Raw genomic sequence first — 16276 nt, 5'->3', positions numbered from 1 at the left:
GAGCTGTGTGTCAGCTGCTCCAGGCCCTGCTCATGCAGGCTGTTACCCTGGGATGAGCCAGAGATCTGGTGTCCCTCTTGTGCAGAGTGAGAACAGAGGCTCATCAGATTGGCTGAATTGTATTTCCTAGGGTTTGGGGTTTTTTTGAAATTACTTTTCTAGTCTTTTAGGGGACTGTTTTGGTTTTACCCTGTTTTGTTCGGGTTTTTTTATAAACCTGTAACATTTTTGTGAGTCAAAGCAGGAAGAGAGGAGAATCTGTTTGAACATAAGTGTATCCAAAAAGCAGAGGTACTTGCTATTTTAAATTTTTTTGTCTGTAACAAGCATTTAGATTTGTTGTTTTCTTGCATTTAATACCAGTTGCTCTTCTACAACTGATGGCAGTCCTTGATGTGGTGTTACCTGGGCTCATGGGCAGAGCCTGAGCCTTTGGGGCAGGCAGGGGCAGAGCTATACTGACTGCTGGAACCAACGTGAGGCAATGCTGAGCTCAGTGGTTTGAGCAGGGACCCAGGACTGGTGATCTGTTGAGATGAAAACTTGATGGATATTAAGATAAATTCATCCTACCAGATCGTTACTCACTTGGAAAGAAGCTCCAGAGCTGAAGGTGTCTGTCAGAACAAGTAAGTGTATCAAGCATGCAAGCACAGGAACGTTTTTATACAAAGCCAAAAGAAATAGCAGATGTGTCACCTCATCATCAGATCACACGGGTTGGTATGTCTCATTCACCTTGTGGTACTTCTAACTGCTTTTTCAGTTTGGCTGTAGTACAAGGCTTCCCAAACTTGGATTTGCTTGGGGCTGGCTGCCAGTGAGTTGGTGCAGCTCAGGAGTGTCCCACTGTGTTCTGGGAGCCCCTGGGCTGCAGAGCAGCAGCAAGGGAGGGATGGAGTGATGCTTACTCTGGGGACAGGAGAGTCCTGGAGCTCAGGTGTCCAAGGCAATGAGCTCTGAGCACCAGAGAGCCTGGGGGAAATGGGCCCTGTGTGAGTGCACTGTGTGTGTGTGTGTGTGTGAGTGCGTGCACTGCCGCCCCTCTGCTCTCTTCCCTCCCCGTGCACCTCCTCAAGCCCTCCCTCCTCAAGAAAGGCAGTAGCAGCTCCTTGATGCAGGGCAAGGAAGAGTCAGAGGGGAAGCATTTGGCACTTATGCAGCATTCACTGCCCAGACATCCCTTCCCTGTTTCCTCCAGGTCAGCAGAGAATCAGGATCTGCCACCGCCCTGCTCTTGGCAGAGAGCAGCTCGTGTACCGCTTTTAAGGGGTTTGCAAATCACCAGTGGTACACCTCAATTTGGGAACCCCTGGTATAGTATCATTATATTTCTACGATCACATGACCTCATATTTTTAAATAATAAATAAGCACTAGGGTTCAAAGTGAGTTTTTGACCTTAACTTTTACATTTCCTGGCCTTTGAGTGCTTAGCTGTGTAACCTTCATATTGCACTAAAATATTGAGAAGCTTTGATTTTCTTGGAGTGTAGGCCAGAAATAGAATAAAGGGGAATTAGAAACGTGGGTTATAGGGAAAAGAAATTAATATAAAGCAAGACATAAAAAGGAGAAGGTTTTTGCTCTTTATTATGCATGAATCCTGCTGCGGTATTGTGAAGGAGGCAGGATTCAGGAAGAGTGTGTAGGTGATTTAAAAAATCCAGCTCAGTAAAGTCAGTTCTAAGTTTTCCTGGTATGAAGTTGGTGTAAAATTAATAAAACCATCCATACACACTGGAACAGTAAAACTGCACTGAGCCTGCTCATGTTGGGAGTGTTTGCCTGCACCTGCTGCCTTTGAGTGGAAAGGGAGTAGGTTTTGTTCTGTTTCACAAACGAAGAAATTAATACATACAATCTCTACTGCTCAGAACCCAGCCCACTCATCCCCTGCCTCAGCAAACCCAAAGAAACTCTTTGATTTAAGAGTTTCCCAACATGTTCTTTTAGAGGCAAGAAAAGGAGGATGGGGTGGAAAAAAATCTCCTGTGAAATAAGTGGGAGATGGCCAGGGGTGTCTGGGGCCTCTGGGGAGGTGCTGCCTGTGCCCCCAACTCGAGCAGTTCTGCAGCAATGCCCTGGACACTCTGAGCAGCCTGGCTGAGTTCAGAGATCCATCCAGGTCCCCTGGGAAGGTGATCATGTAATCTTGTCTTGCCTGTTCCTTGCCTATTTCTAGGATAGTTCCCTGTTGATAAAGCAGTTGGAATACTTAACTTTTTTTTTCCTGGCAGCTGTCAATTTGATTGTCAATTTGAATGGGGAAACATTTATGTGGCAGTTTTGATGTGCCATGTATAAAATATTCATTCTCAGTTGCTTCCCATTCAAGTTAATTTGCTTAATTGAATTGAACTTTTACATGAAATATTGTGCTTTTTATTTGCTAGGTTCTCTCCTATGGGTGTAGATCACATGAGTGGGCTTTCTGGTGTAAATGTTCCAGGAAACGCATCTTCTGGCTGGTGTATCTTCATCTACAACCTTGGTCAAGATGCTGATGAGGGAATCCTCTGGCAGATGTTTGGCCCCTTTGGTGCGGTTACCAATGTGAAAGTTATTCGAGATTTCAACACCAACAAGTGCAAAGGTTTTGGTTTTGTGACCATGACAAACTATGAAGAAGCTGCAATGGCCATAGCAAGTCTTAATGGCTACCGCCTGGGGGACAAAATCTTACAGGTTTCCTTCAAAACCAACAAGTCCCACAAATAACTTGCTCGTGCTTTTTGTATGGAATAGATAATGGAGTGACAGAAGTTGAAACATTTTTGTTAGTGTAAAACTCATTTTGCGCCAATTTTCACAAGTGTTTGTCTTAGTCTAAATGAGAAGTGAAAAGGTTTTATATTCTGGGATGCAACTGACATGTTCAAATGTTTGAAATCCCACAATGTTAGACCAATTTTTAAGTTCCTTTAAGTTATTTCATTTAAAACATGTTAAAAATCCCCAGAAATCTTAAGTAGATTGCATTAACTAGACCCTCTGGATGGTGGTAAAATTGAAGCATGCTTTCACTTATGAGACTAACATTTGTTTCATTGAATGTTGTCTGCAAAAACTGGAATTTTCTGAAAAATATCAGGCTGAATTCATTGATTTTCTTTGGTTTTATGTTGTTTTTCCTACCCATCCCCCTGTCCTTTTGTTCCCCCCCAGTTTCAGTAGTATGGAAGAAAAGTTGAGAAATACTAATGTTTTAGTCGACAGTAAATTGTTTGATCAATTAATATTCATTACTCTGTGTCTAGTTGAGGATCAGGCTTTTTAAAGTCAAGGTCTTGTAAGTAGTAGCATGCCAGCCTAACTTTAACACCATTGAGGAGGTAAGTTGCACACTGAGCAGTGGCCAAGCTGTCCAATTCACAGGTTTTAGAAACGTGACTTTTAAAGCCCACTTTGAGAGGAATGGACCAAAGAGTTTCAAAGAAACTCCGGGAAGATTTCAGAGTCAAAATGAAACTCCAAAAAAGCGAGTGTGAATATATGTTGCTACTTTATCAGACTGAATCTCTTCTGTCCAAATATTTAATGCATGGTGCACTACTTACTGGTACATTATAATGCAGCAAGATACTTACTCATTTTCCAAGATCATTGTAGTTGGAATTCCTTTGGCAGTTCTATTTTGTAAAGAAAAACCAGTTATAAACATTTGAGCATTGTATTTCTCGCATCCCTTCTAATGAGTGCTAGATTTTTCTATTTTAATAGGATTTTGTTTTGGCAACTAGCTTTACTTATTGAACACTCAGCAGAAAAGTACTTACAACTTGCAAGTTAGATATTAACCAAAAAACCCCTTTGATTTGTAGATTTAAAGATTAATCCCCCAGGTTTTCTGCAGACTGCCTTGAAACTTTGAGTTGTTCTGTTTCTGTTAATTTTCTTTTGCTTTTTTGTGTTTTTTGTTTGTTTTTACTTTTGCATTTAAGAACATTAAATTTGATTTTGTTTTGCTCAAATTTTGTTTTGTTTTTTATTTTCTGTTCTTTTTTTTGCTAAGTATTGCACAAAGTGTCTAGCTTTCAGAGTGTTGTTTTAAGGAACTGTAGCTCCTCTTTAAGAGAATTTTAATTTACTGGTTTGACAGATGAGTAGAAGAAAAAGAGTTTTGAAACAAGCACCACAAGACATCTGTCACATAGAAATGGTGTGCCACAGACTGATGTAACCCTCAGGTGTGCTTGGGTAGGAACCTGGGAAGGCTGACCCTGCCTGTGCAGGTGTGTGAGCTGCTGTGCACAACTAGAGACTTGGCTCTGGTGTTTATGTAGGTAGAGCAGGTGTGGCAGTGGGGTCTGTGGCAGTTAATGCAGTATCTCCTTGTTTTGCCTGAATCTCTGCCAGCCCCAGAGTTCATTTCCAAACTCCAGAGGCCAGTCCATGCTGCCTGCTCGTCTCGCTCCACCCCCAGCTGACCTTGCCCTGCGCTCGCCATTTGTCCTCTCCCTGTCCTCTCCTTGCCATGGGATCTGCACAGCCCGAGGGCTCTCTCAGCCTCCACATGTGGCTGAGCTGCTGCCCAGCTCCAGGGATGACCTGTGGGAGCTGCTGATGTTCCTGGACGTGCCCAGGACATATCTAAACCCTATAGATAGGCCTTGGCCCCGTGAGCAGCCTCCCGCTGAGTTTGAGCTTGTGTGCAGTGAATGCAGGTGGGATTTTTCCTGTCAAAACATCCAACCTTACCTCTCCTGCCAGTCTGTTCACTCCCCATCTCTTGAGAAGCTCAGTGGTCTGTGAAACGGTGACTGTGACACAGCGGCCAACCCACTCCCACCCCCCTGAAGCTGCTCTTGGCTGCCAGAGGTTTCCTTCCGCCAATTCATCACCATCCATTTATTATGTCAATGATTATTTCTTTTCTGTGTACAAAGAGAGATTGGGAAGGAATCTGGGGGTTCTCCCAAGTTAAAGCTGTATAGTACAGAGAAATTTTTCTCTTACTGTGTCCCATCACTGCTGAACCCTGCACTGTCCTGTTCCACAGGAGTGGGCTGTAGTCATTCCCAATTCCTGTCATTCTCTCTTGCTTTATTCCATTTAAGATAAATTTGCTACTGAACTAAGTGGGAGTTGCTGTTTATCACAATATATAGCTGGGGGTTCAGACTTGCAGCAAGTGACCCCTAAACATGACTGTATCAGTCCTGGTTCCAAGCACACTGGCTATGGCAGCAGCACGTTGCTGTGCTGCCACTTCTGAAAAAACCCCTTCTCTTGGATGCTTTCTGGCATTGCTGTTCCTTGCTTTTTCCACTGCTTCCCTATTTTTCCATCTCTCATTCTTTGCTAAATAACAAGGAAGTACAGGATATGGTTTTGTACCGCTACTACAAGAATCTCTTTTAAAAAAGGTCTGATTCCAGCTTTCCTTGCTAGTTGCTCTGATAATTTCCAGGCAATTGGTCTAAGCAAAGCACTGCTGCTTGAGTTGGGAAAAGAGGAAAAACTTCTGCTAATATCCAGAGCTGATACCAGAAGTAGTTTATGATCTGCACTATTCTAAGTCAATAAAACCTTGGCATAAATAGCTGAAGTACAGAAAAAATTGTATATGTATTCTTGATGCTTTTGGTCCTAAACAGCAGCCTGTGCATCCTACTAGTAAAGACCAAAAGGAAACTTCTGGGGGTGGAAACTAAATTCTAACAAGACATCTGCTAGGACTTTTTCTACCCAAAAGGTAGGAGCAACTGATTTCCTCCTCACATCATTCAGTAGACCCTGCTTTGAAGCTCCCACTTGAACAGATCTGTTTCAGGAGAGGTTTTGGCCTCTTAATTCTCAGAGTGTTCTGCTTTTTCATCCATTAATTTGGTGGAATCCAGGTGTTCCTGTCAGGTGATGCTTCTATCAGTCAGTGCTTGCAGGATCTTTGTAGAACCAAAGGGCTATCTCAAAGCAGAGGTCTCACATTGCTCATGAGATGCAGTGGTCTCATTGAGGTAGAGAGTTCTGGAAAGTCTTCACTGCTGGATTAGGATGTGATGATCAGATTTTGAAGACCTGTTTTTGTTGGTCTGTACTGGAGATGTGCTACGGGAGCAGCTGTGATGGGAGTGTTTTGGTGTCCTTTAGAGTAGGTTAAGGGTCTCTTGGGACAGCCCCAGGTGTGGCTTCTGAAGGACCAGGTGTAATTCCTGCTGCAAACACAATTGTCTGTGTTGCTGTCTCAGGGGCTCGTGTATAGATGCCAAGGGCATTTGCTTCCCAGATGTCCACATGAATGGAATTCACCCTGTGTAAAACGCTGGCCACGAGCCTCATCACCTATAAACCTCCTGTTAACCATCAGCAGATAGGGAAATCCCACATATATATGGAAGAGGAATCTCTGTTGTTGCTGTATGAGCTGGCAAAGGCACGTGCAGATCGTTCAGGTGAGGGAATGGCAACACCAGAAATCCAGGCATGAGCAGAATCAGAGCAGCTCAGTGTGTTCAGTTCTCAGTGATTCCCTGTTAGATGGTGTCTGTGCACTGAAGTGTTGGATTTATTTTATTTTGTTCTTCAAGCTGCATTATTGTAAAGTTTGGTTTACTTGAGCTGCTCCACTCTCCCATCAGAGACTGGCCAGTGCAGTTACTGTTGCCTCCTGAGCCCTCCTGTGCACTGGGACTGGGAAAGGCTTGAGGATCCAGCTCTTAGGGTGAGGGGAGAAGTCACCATCACCACACTGCTGTGTGGCCGCACAGCTTTTCCTTCCCTTTGCTTGGATATGTTTTCTGTACATCTGTATCGTGTGAGCATGAAAACCACTGAAAATCCAGAGACGAGTCACTGGAGCAGGATAAATTGTCACCGCAGTGAACACTGGTTGGTCAGTGTGTGGTCACTTGCCTTGTCCAGATGACCAAAGGGTGTTTGCATGGAGAGGACACCTATTTTTGTAGGGGGATTGAACGTTGTAGTAATGTTATTTATACAAAGCAGTTAAAAATCTTTTTTTAAAAAAAACTGGTATAATTTATAGAAAGAATGTCCAGCAGGCAAAACCAAAATGATGAACTAACTGTAAAGGTGATCCATTATTTTAAAGCTGAGTTTGGAAAATGAATAGTCCTTAAGGTCCTTCAACATTTTTTAAAATTTTATGTTGCTTTAATGTTCTGGGTAAGGTCAATAAAGCAGAAATTCTTCAAATATTTCAGGAGAGATTTTTTTCCAGTGCATTCTAAATGGCAATAACGCAAGTTTCTTTTTGGATAGTTTATCGTTACATATGTGCTTTAAAACAAAAACTTGGAGGATGTCCCCACATTTACTTTTCTAACACAATATACAAATCATATGATAAAATAAACTGTTTATTCAAAGTACCTCCTCTGATAGCTCTGCCTGCAGAAGGTTGGGGTTTGTGGGAGGTTTTTAACACACGGCTCTTGCGAACTGCTGGTAGCCTGGTTCGATCACAAGAACACGGAGCAGTTTGTCCGGATGCTGCCTCTGCCAGAAGGTCACCATATTTTTTATTTCCATAATGAAGAAACGTGTCCTTTATAACTCTGTCAGCGAAGCACCTTATTGTTACGTTTCTATGTTTAGGCATCTGCAAATAGCTTTAGAGGGAAGGGACCAAATTCACCTTTAGCATAGGGAAACACCAACCCCTTGAGCTTCCTGAGTGGAGCTGCACTTGTGTTTTGGCTTTTTTTTTTGTTTTGTTTTTATTTTCCAAGAGCTGAATTTGTCACCTGAGGTACTTTAATCTCTATTTGGAAGCAGGAGAGCCTTTTTGTGCCTTCGGCAAGTTCCTCTAACATAGCTCTGCACTTCTCAAGGCTGGCTACTCAGCACAGCAGAATGGATAAATCCAGAGCTCAAGAGGCCAGTGGTTATTTTCTCTGGTTATTATACCTTATTGGATTTCTCCTTATTAATATAAAAAATAAAAAATGTGGAGTTCATAAAAAGGGTCTCAGTTCCCTCCCTCTCGCTCGGAAGAGGCAGTACCTCCATGACAACCAGTGGATTGAAAATCAGCATTAATTTCTAAGTGTCCACTCCTAGGTTGATCAGGTATGGCATCATTCCCGTGGTTGCTTTTTGTAGTAGTCTCATGTAGTCAAACAAAACCAATTCAAAGTGTTGCTTTCTCCTCCTTCATCATTTAAAATCAGTCAAAGACTTTATGATCTCTAAAGCATAACCCACCACCCTGTGAGTGGGTTTGACGTTCAACCCTGGTGATTCCTTCTAGATCACACTCGATCAAACAGCAACAAAAGTTTAGAAATATTTTTCTGTTGAGTGGACTTTTCAGCACTGAAATTCTCTTTTGTTGCTAATGATGGGAAAACAGTAATGGTAGAACTGCCACCTGAAACCTTGGAAAATTGCTTCTGTGTTCACATTTTAGAATCTCAGTATTCTTCTACTGTTGTTCCTTATTTTTAAACATTTTTGAGCAAGGTTTTAGTGGTATGGCTGAACTTTTTCACTTGGTCATTGAGAAGAAAATGACTTGAGACGTTTGAAACATAAGTTGGGATAAACCTTTATTTGATGAGTAATTTGAATAATACTGTACTTCTAGTCTTTTTATTGATTTCCTTTCCTTTAACTTATGTAATCTTTTGTTTATAAATTAATCTGTTTGTGGGACAGAAGGTTTTATCAATTGCTTTCCATACTGTACAGTATATGGTTACACATTTTGTATATTTAGTGTGTTTTTAAGTTATTGATTTGTTTTATATCAAATAATTTATTTTTCAGGTACCATTTTCATTTAAACTTTGTTTTTACATGGGTTTACTTTAAATAAAGTATGACACTGCTTTCCAAATGTCTAAAATGAAGTTGAATCCCATTGTGTTATTTTGAGATGATTTATGTAAATTAACATATTTTAGAAATAACTGCAGAAATGTATCAAGTTCATACTTTGGTTGTGCTTCAATTCAAGTGCTTGGAAATTCTCTGCAATGATTTTTGAGCAGTTTGAAAAAATGGAATTTTTCATATTGAAACAGTTCAAAGATTTGTTGATGAAGCAGCAGCTTTGTAGAATCCTGTGGATGGAGTTATGAACATTGTTTTCTATATGGATTTTCAAAATTAAATGAAACAACTCATAGATATTTTACACTGGTGTTAAGACTTAAATGACATTATCTATGTTAATAATGCAAAGGAGTTTTGTACTTTTGTCACATGTTCATGGTTAGTTTTGTTGAGCACTTGTTTGGAACATACTTGGGATGCTTTTACTTGAGCCCTGGTGAAGGGTGATGTACTTCAAAATAGAATTAGGCTTTTACTTAATTGCTCATATTTTGTCTTTTTTTCCCTGCAGGAATTGGATTATTATTGTGCAGTTTGGAATTTGACATGTTTTCAGAAGAATCTGAGCTGTGTTCAGGAATAGGCCAATCAAGGTTCCTCCACTAAAGATTTTGTAACTTGTGGCCTTGTTAGAAAGATGGAATTAAAAGAAGGGGCTTAGCTTCCTTTTTATTTTTCAGGGAAAAAAGTCATCGTCTTTATCTTACCTTTTTCTTCCTGATTAAACCAAACCCAAAGCCAAGCTATGCTGTTACTCAGAAATGCGTAGTGAGACTTCTTCAGGGAGCTCTTGGGGAAACAACCTCAAGTTGGCATAATGGAGGTTTAGGTTGGATGAAGACTTTCTGCAAGTTGTGCCAGGGTTGTCCAGCCCTGGCAGTGGCTGCCCAGGGCAGTGGTGGAGTCACCGTCCCTGGAAGTGTTCAAATAATGTGTGGGTGTGGCACTTGGGGTCACGGGCTGCTGGTGGTGCCAGGTTGATGGTTGGACTTCATTACCTACCTTAGAGGGCTTTTCCAACCTAACAGCTGTAATTCCATGAGAAGGGACCATCAGTGCAGGTCAGGCTCCCTGGTTCCTCGGGTGAGGCTGGGGCAGGACAGACACCCCCAGGTAACACCCTGGGGGTGGTTCTGTAAGGGGCTTTTTCAGAAAATGCTTCTGAAACTGCATCCTTTTGGTTGAAGGAGCACATAAAACCCTGCTGGCTCTGCACAGACTGTGTTCCAGTCTTAGTCCCTTCTTCACCAACACAAACTTTTAGTTTTGGTAAGCTGAAGTCTGTTCTGCTGCGTTTCAGCAGGTGCCTCCTGTCCTTTAGTCACAGAAATAATCCCTCTCAGAGCTGGGCTAATTGTTGTATCTTTGAGATGTTGCCTCTGATTTTTCTCTTAATGGCTTACTGTGAAAAATAAGATGTGGAACAAGAAATATAAATAGTGTTTCATGTATGATGTCATAGAATGTGTGGCAATGCTGCCTCAGCTCAGGATCTCTTTCAACTCAGGAGTTTTTGATTTGCAGTTATTTTTCCTGTGATGGGAATTTCTCAGTTCAGCACTGTTCACCATATGGAATTATTCATTGTGCTAAATTGGTAAAGAGCAGAAGTGAGAATTTTCTGTCCTACCAGTATATCAGTGGACTGTTGAATGTTCAGCATCTGGTGCACTGAGGAATGCTTCATCAGGATTTAGACCTTTCCTGGGTTTCCCTTTGCGTGGAGCTGGAACACCTTCTCCATTCTTGCTCCCACCAGAGTTCATCCCATGTAGTTTGCTTTGCTCGTGTTTATTTTGACCACTGTTGTATTTTCCATGTTTTTCTTCTGTGAAAAATCATGAGGGGAAAAAATGTGTTTAATTCCAAAAAGCTTAATAACAGACATGGCCATGTGAAGTTTGAGCCCCTCAGAAATGGCTCTTTTTAAAAAAGCAAACCAAAAAACTTAGTGCAGACCCATTAACCCCCAGGCAGAGACTCTGGTTTTGCAGAATTCCTGACAGACTCCCTGGCTTTTGACTGTTCCCCCTCCTTGCTTTGCTGTTTTGGTATCCTGCTTCCAAATTTCACCCTCTTCATTTCCAGAACAGTGAAAGCGGGAGGGGGGGAGAAAAAAGGTGTTAAACTGACACGTCAGAGAAGGATGTCTGAATCGTTTTCTCTGTATTTCCTATCCTTTAAAAAAAAAAAAAAAGACGAATATGACCGTAAGAAATGTGCAAGGTCATGCTAACGGTGCTCTGGATTCTGTCCCAGCAGTGGCAGTGAGCAGCTATTTAAGGAAAGCCTGGCTGCCATCCCCCCTCCCGTCATTCCCCTCATGCTTCCCCAGCTCAGCAGTAGCTCAGTGTCAGAGGGACCCTGCCTGTTCCCCAAATATCTCCTCATCTTTAGAGTCCTGATTTTTGAAACTGACTTTCTTTTCCCTAAAGTGTCCTCTCCTTCCATCCTGTACTGACAGCAGGAAGGGGAAGTGGAACGTTTGGGACTGGTTTTATGTGTGTGTGTTGTTACCTGTGCAGCTTAATGAAGGTGAATAAATCATGATGTTTTGCTCTTTGCACTGTGACACACTTTCTTTTTTTGTCTTTTTTTTTAAAGTGTTTATGTGTAGAAACAGTGATGAGCAAAATGGGACTCCGAATCTAGTTTGTCAGAACATAACTTGTACTAACATCTCATTGGCAAATAATACTTAATTGCAACAAAATTAATTTAAACCAAATTTGGCACAGTTAAAATGCAGACTTTCTTTATTTGAATTGTAAGTGTGGTTTATAATGTTCTAAATGTTGAACTTTCCAGAATGGATTGACTTCTCCCTGCAGGGCTGGAGCTCCATGCTTATAAAAGAGCATGTGCTCAAACTAAAGCTTACAAAGAACTGAGTTTAATACAAGTAAGTTTGAAGCTTCCTGTGTTCTCAGAGTAGGGATCAGAGGAGCTGTTAAACCTACTTTAACAAACCTGTTAAACCTACTGTTGGAATGTGTTGGAACAGATTCTGCCCTAAAGAGAAGGCTCTTAGAGGAGAGCAGAGCAGGAGTGGTTTGACTTGGGAGCAGAGTTGGGGCAGTGTCAGCTGTGCTGAGCTGTTTGCTGCCATGGGCTCCAGCTCTGCTGTCACAGGAGGAGCAGGCACTGGCACTGGCAGGACTCCAGGGCTGTCCTGCACCCCATGAACAGCTGTGGTAAGTAGCTCGTGTGCTTCTCAGTCCTGGATGGAGGGCTTTGGTCTTGGTCTAACCAGACTTGCAGAATTTGTGATAAAACACTTTTGTGACCATGTATCCTGCTTTACCTTTCTGTCCCAGGTGGTTCCTTCTGCTTTACATCTTTCAGGAGGCAGGGTGCATATATGTTTGTGCGTGTGCACACACACCTGTAATACCTGTGTGAAGCACATGTAGGCTGTATTTATGCATTGTTTACATACACAGACCTGTCAGTTGTGCGTGTTCCTGCTGTGTCTCTGCTGTGTAGATGCTATATATAGCACATGGGGAATGGCACATCTGCACTGTCCCACATCCTGCACAGTGCAGAGGTAATTCATGCAGGAATGTATGTCCTTAAGATTATATGAAGCTTTCTAAGGCATTGGTCACAACTGTACAGTGATCTGAGGAGTGTGCTGTGGAGGGTTTAAGAAAATTAATGTCCGTCTTGGAAAGTATTTCACATGCACATTTTTCTAACTCTAGAAAACAGCCATATCTGTATATTGTGTCTTAATATTTTTCAGCAGTGGTCCTGTACTCTACCATATCACTGCTGCTCAGGGGACACCTCCTGTTCCCTTCTCCCTGTGAGATGCAGTGCTGTCACTCCATGGGAGTCAGTGGCTTCGGAAATCAGTGATTTTGTTTTAAGCCACCTTTACTCTGTATTTTCCCCGTTCTGTTTTTACTGTATTTCATGGGCCTTAATGTTTTAATCCTTTCTTACTGCAGGACTGGAGGAAGGAAGACAATTCAGCTGCGAGAAGGACTGTGGTTCTAGAGAGATGGCAGTGACTGACTGCGCATGCCACGGCACACGGCATGATAGCCCAGGGTGCATGGCTGGGCCCCTCTACCCCCACCACTGGATTCCTGGAGGGACATCGGGGCTGCTCATGCTTTTTTAGATAAAGCACAGCAAAGCCTTGTCCCAGTGTGTTCAGAGCTGCTTTTCTGAACAGCACAAAGTTCAGGTTTGAGGTTTGACTCACTGTGATGTCTGTGCCTTGTTCAGTCACTCAGGTAGCTCATGAGGACTTGCACGAGGTGTTTAATTCCAGGGCAGTGGTGCCTCCAACACTAATAGTTCCTGGAGAACATCCTGGCTGCCCTGATTTGCATCTTGTCTTACTTAAACACAGTGATGCTCAAAGGCAGAGCAAGAGCTGTAAAGTGGAAACTGGTTGAGAAGCTTTGTGCTTCCCTCCTGATCTTGGTGCTCTGTGCTCAGCTGGGCACGTGTGAGCCTCATGTCCTGTTGGATTGCTGGGGGCCTCGAAGAATGAATGTTTGCAATGGAATATTTGCCCTGATTTTGGTCTTTCTGCATTCATATGACGAATCCTGACGTTACAGAAGAACATCTCTAGTGTCCACTCTGTGGAATCCGATGTCCAGCTTCTTTGTCATTATCCGCTCTGGGTTTGGGTGAGGGAATAATGAGAGCTGGTTGTATCCAAGAAGGAATAAAATAAGAACGGGACAGACTTGTTGAATTGGTGAGATTAAGGCAGCTTGACATAATTTGTGAAACGTGACAGGAAGGATCCCTGTGGGAGCGTTGGGGTCAGCACGGGGTAGGGAATTGGTTGATAGGAGCTGTGTCAGCCCTTTGTTCAGTGAGGGCGGTGAGCAGCACCTAGTCCTAACAAAAGGTTTGCTTAGTTTGCTGCACAAACAAGAGGAAAAGAGGTGTGATGTCCTAACGTGGACAGGGATGAAGTGGTTTTGCTCAGAAATACTTCGGTGTTTTGTAGTTTATGTGCTGCAGCTGGGAGGCAGTAGGGCCTGTGGGGCAGTGCTGCTGACTGAGGTGTCAGCCAAGCACTGTCCATCTGCTGTTCCTTTTTGGAGATGGAGGAGGAATTCCTTGCAGTGGCTGCATTTTCATCCTGTATGGAAGCTTAATAGGTTATTAAAATAATGTTACATGGTAAAATAATGTTACGGTACAGCTTCATAAATGTTTTTGTATTAGAAGATTTTTAGATATTGAGGTCCTAAAAAACCACCCATAATGATAATAATAATCATCATCAAATGTCTTTGTAGATGTAAATGAGGCTCCAGTGGTGAGCTCTGGTTATGTTTTAGGTGCTGGTGTTGCTCCAGTCTCCAGCATCTTACACCAACCCTCCACCATCATCTTATTTGTGCTGATAAAGCTGTTGTTAGGACTTACTTTAATTAAAAGAAAGATAAGTCTTACCAGTAGTTCCTTTAAATCTGGATCAGTTCTTGGATCTGGTTCCCCTGTAGTCCCACAGGGATGCACGTTCCAGGCACGCTAAAGGGGCAGTTAAAGGGTGGGATCAGGCAGCTGAGCTGGGGCTGTGTAATATGGCACTTTCATCAAAAAGTGGACTGGGTTGTTCTTGGGGTCAGTTGGAGGCTCAAGGAAACTGGAGGAATTAATTATTCTGGGAAGCCAGCTAGACTAGAGAGTGTGCTATGGATCTGAGGGACAGTTGGAGTCACTTCTTAGTCAAAACTGCTGGTGCAATCATCACTCCATGTTCCTGGCAAAAGCCAAAAAACCTGCACTGGCAAAAATCCAACCCAAGGTATTAAAATCAGAGTAAATGGAGTAGTGGAGGACTGGTGAGCAACCAAAGGTACTTGTCAAAGGTCAGGAAGGAGAGGAGCTATCTGTAAGCTGTGAAGTGGGGAAGGAAGCAGCTCCGTGTTCAGCTGAAGGGAGAAGATGACATGTTGGTGACAGAAGGGCAATGGAAGTGCAAGGACCTGCAAGGGAATGGCTGTGCTAAAGCCAGGAGAGATGTGATCTTGAAGGTAAGTGCATCATTAGCACGAGAGTTCTGGTAGGAGGTACATTAACTTGTCCCTCCTGGCAGTGACTTGTGTGGAAAATGGCTCATCACAGAGAAATGTGTGTTAGGGGTGTATGGCATGGGCTGGTACAACCCTGTTAAACTGATCTCTGTGCTGCACCATGTGTTTCCATAGACAGGACACTTACCCCTGCAGAGTGATGAAGCAGGGAATGAAGGCTGTGGCACCTTCTTCCAAGGGGCTCTGAACTGAGGAGGCTCCATCCCACCATGGCCTAAAAAGCTACTCTAAAGCCATATGCTTCAAATTCTGAATAACAGAATTTGAAGGTACAGAGCTAAGTGAAAATGTTCAAATACATTCTGTCACAGAATAATAAATTTGGTGGCTTTCTTTAAGAATAATAAGTAAATAGATTTTTAAAATTTAGTAATCCCATTTACCTGGACTTCTGTAAAGCATTTGATAGGGTGTTGGGTACCACTAAATAAACTTTGGTAGTTACAGATACAGGAAATTTAGGGTGGCAGTTGCTTTAAAGAAGGAAGGCAGCATGGAAGGGTAAGCAGGAGGTTTTCAGCTGGTGGGATATGACTGATTTCCCAGATCTTTGGGACATATGTTTGGCATCTGCCTATGTTGAAGTATTACATATGTGCTATGGCATCCTCTGCTGGAAATAGTGGAGAGATGCTGTAGCTGTTCCCTGGCTTCCCTGTTCCTGCTCTCCTGTTTGAGGGGAGGTTTTGGAGAGGCAGAAGGAGTGTAAATGCTCTTGCCCAGGGCACAGGTCGAGCGTGATGCAGAGGAGTGCACAGACACAGACACATTCAGGAGCCAGGTGTGTGGAGCTACGACACAGCTGTGAGAGGGAGCTTTGGGTGCAAATTGTTCGGGGCCTGTGGGAGTAGGAGAGTCCATGTGAGTCCTGTAGGCTCAGTCATGTGCTTGGTAGCATCTTGTGACACAGGACTGAAGCTCTTCAGAAGAGCTTCTTGCTGAGGGGGTCCATTTATTTCTGTGTGTGCCACCAGTCTGTTTCCTTTGGCTGGGGGGTGCACAATGCTGGGAGTGGGGAAATCCTTCCAGGACAGGATTTGGCAGTCTGCTGTCAATATTGTCACATGTTTGTTTATGAAAATGCAGTGGAAGGCTGTTGATGAGAAGTTCAAAATCTCGATGCATCTGTTGTTCAGGGGTTGGTCACACAGGTGACATAGGAGGCTCAGAATGGGCAGATAGTGATTTCTTTCTCCCAAAGAAGCTGGAGTAGAGAAGCTTTTTGGGTGTCCCATTCCCAGGTGCAGCGTGTGGCACTGCTGTTGAGCTCTTTCTGCTTACAAGGGAATAGATGGAGAGGCCCAAGCCCTGTGACACGGGTTTGTGCTGATCTGAACCATCCTGCCTTGCTTATTCTGACAGGGAACCAGCTGAGCAATTTGGTGGTTTTCCTCATG

General features: G+C 43.0%; 1 protein-coding gene across 3 annotated transcripts in view; it reads left to right on the top strand.

Moving 5' to 3' along the window:
* Window positions 1-9314, top strand: part of ELAVL1 (ELAV like RNA binding protein 1) — a 45273-nt gene extending 35959 nt beyond the window's left edge. For 2 of the 3 annotated variants that reach the window (XM_032093074.1, XM_032093075.1), the window contains 2 exons: window positions 1202-1315; window positions 2397-9314. In XM_032093074.1, the coding sequence (XP_031948965.1) occupies window positions 1202-1315; window positions 2397-2721 (439 nt within the window). In that variant the 3' untranslated portion in view covers window positions 2722-9314. The remainder of the gene's footprint in view (window positions 1-1201; window positions 1316-2396) is intronic. The other variant, XM_032093076.1, reaches the window with a different exon arrangement.
* Window positions 9315-16276: the final 6962 nt, after the last annotated feature.

This window comes from Corvus moneduloides, chromosome 28 (genome assembly GCF_009650955.1).
Source record: "Corvus moneduloides isolate bCorMon1 chromosome 28, bCorMon1.pri, whole genome shotgun sequence".
Taxonomy (NCBI): domain Eukaryota; kingdom Metazoa; phylum Chordata; class Aves; order Passeriformes; family Corvidae; genus Corvus; species Corvus moneduloides.
This window is presented reverse-complemented; position numbering and strand designations above follow the sequence as displayed.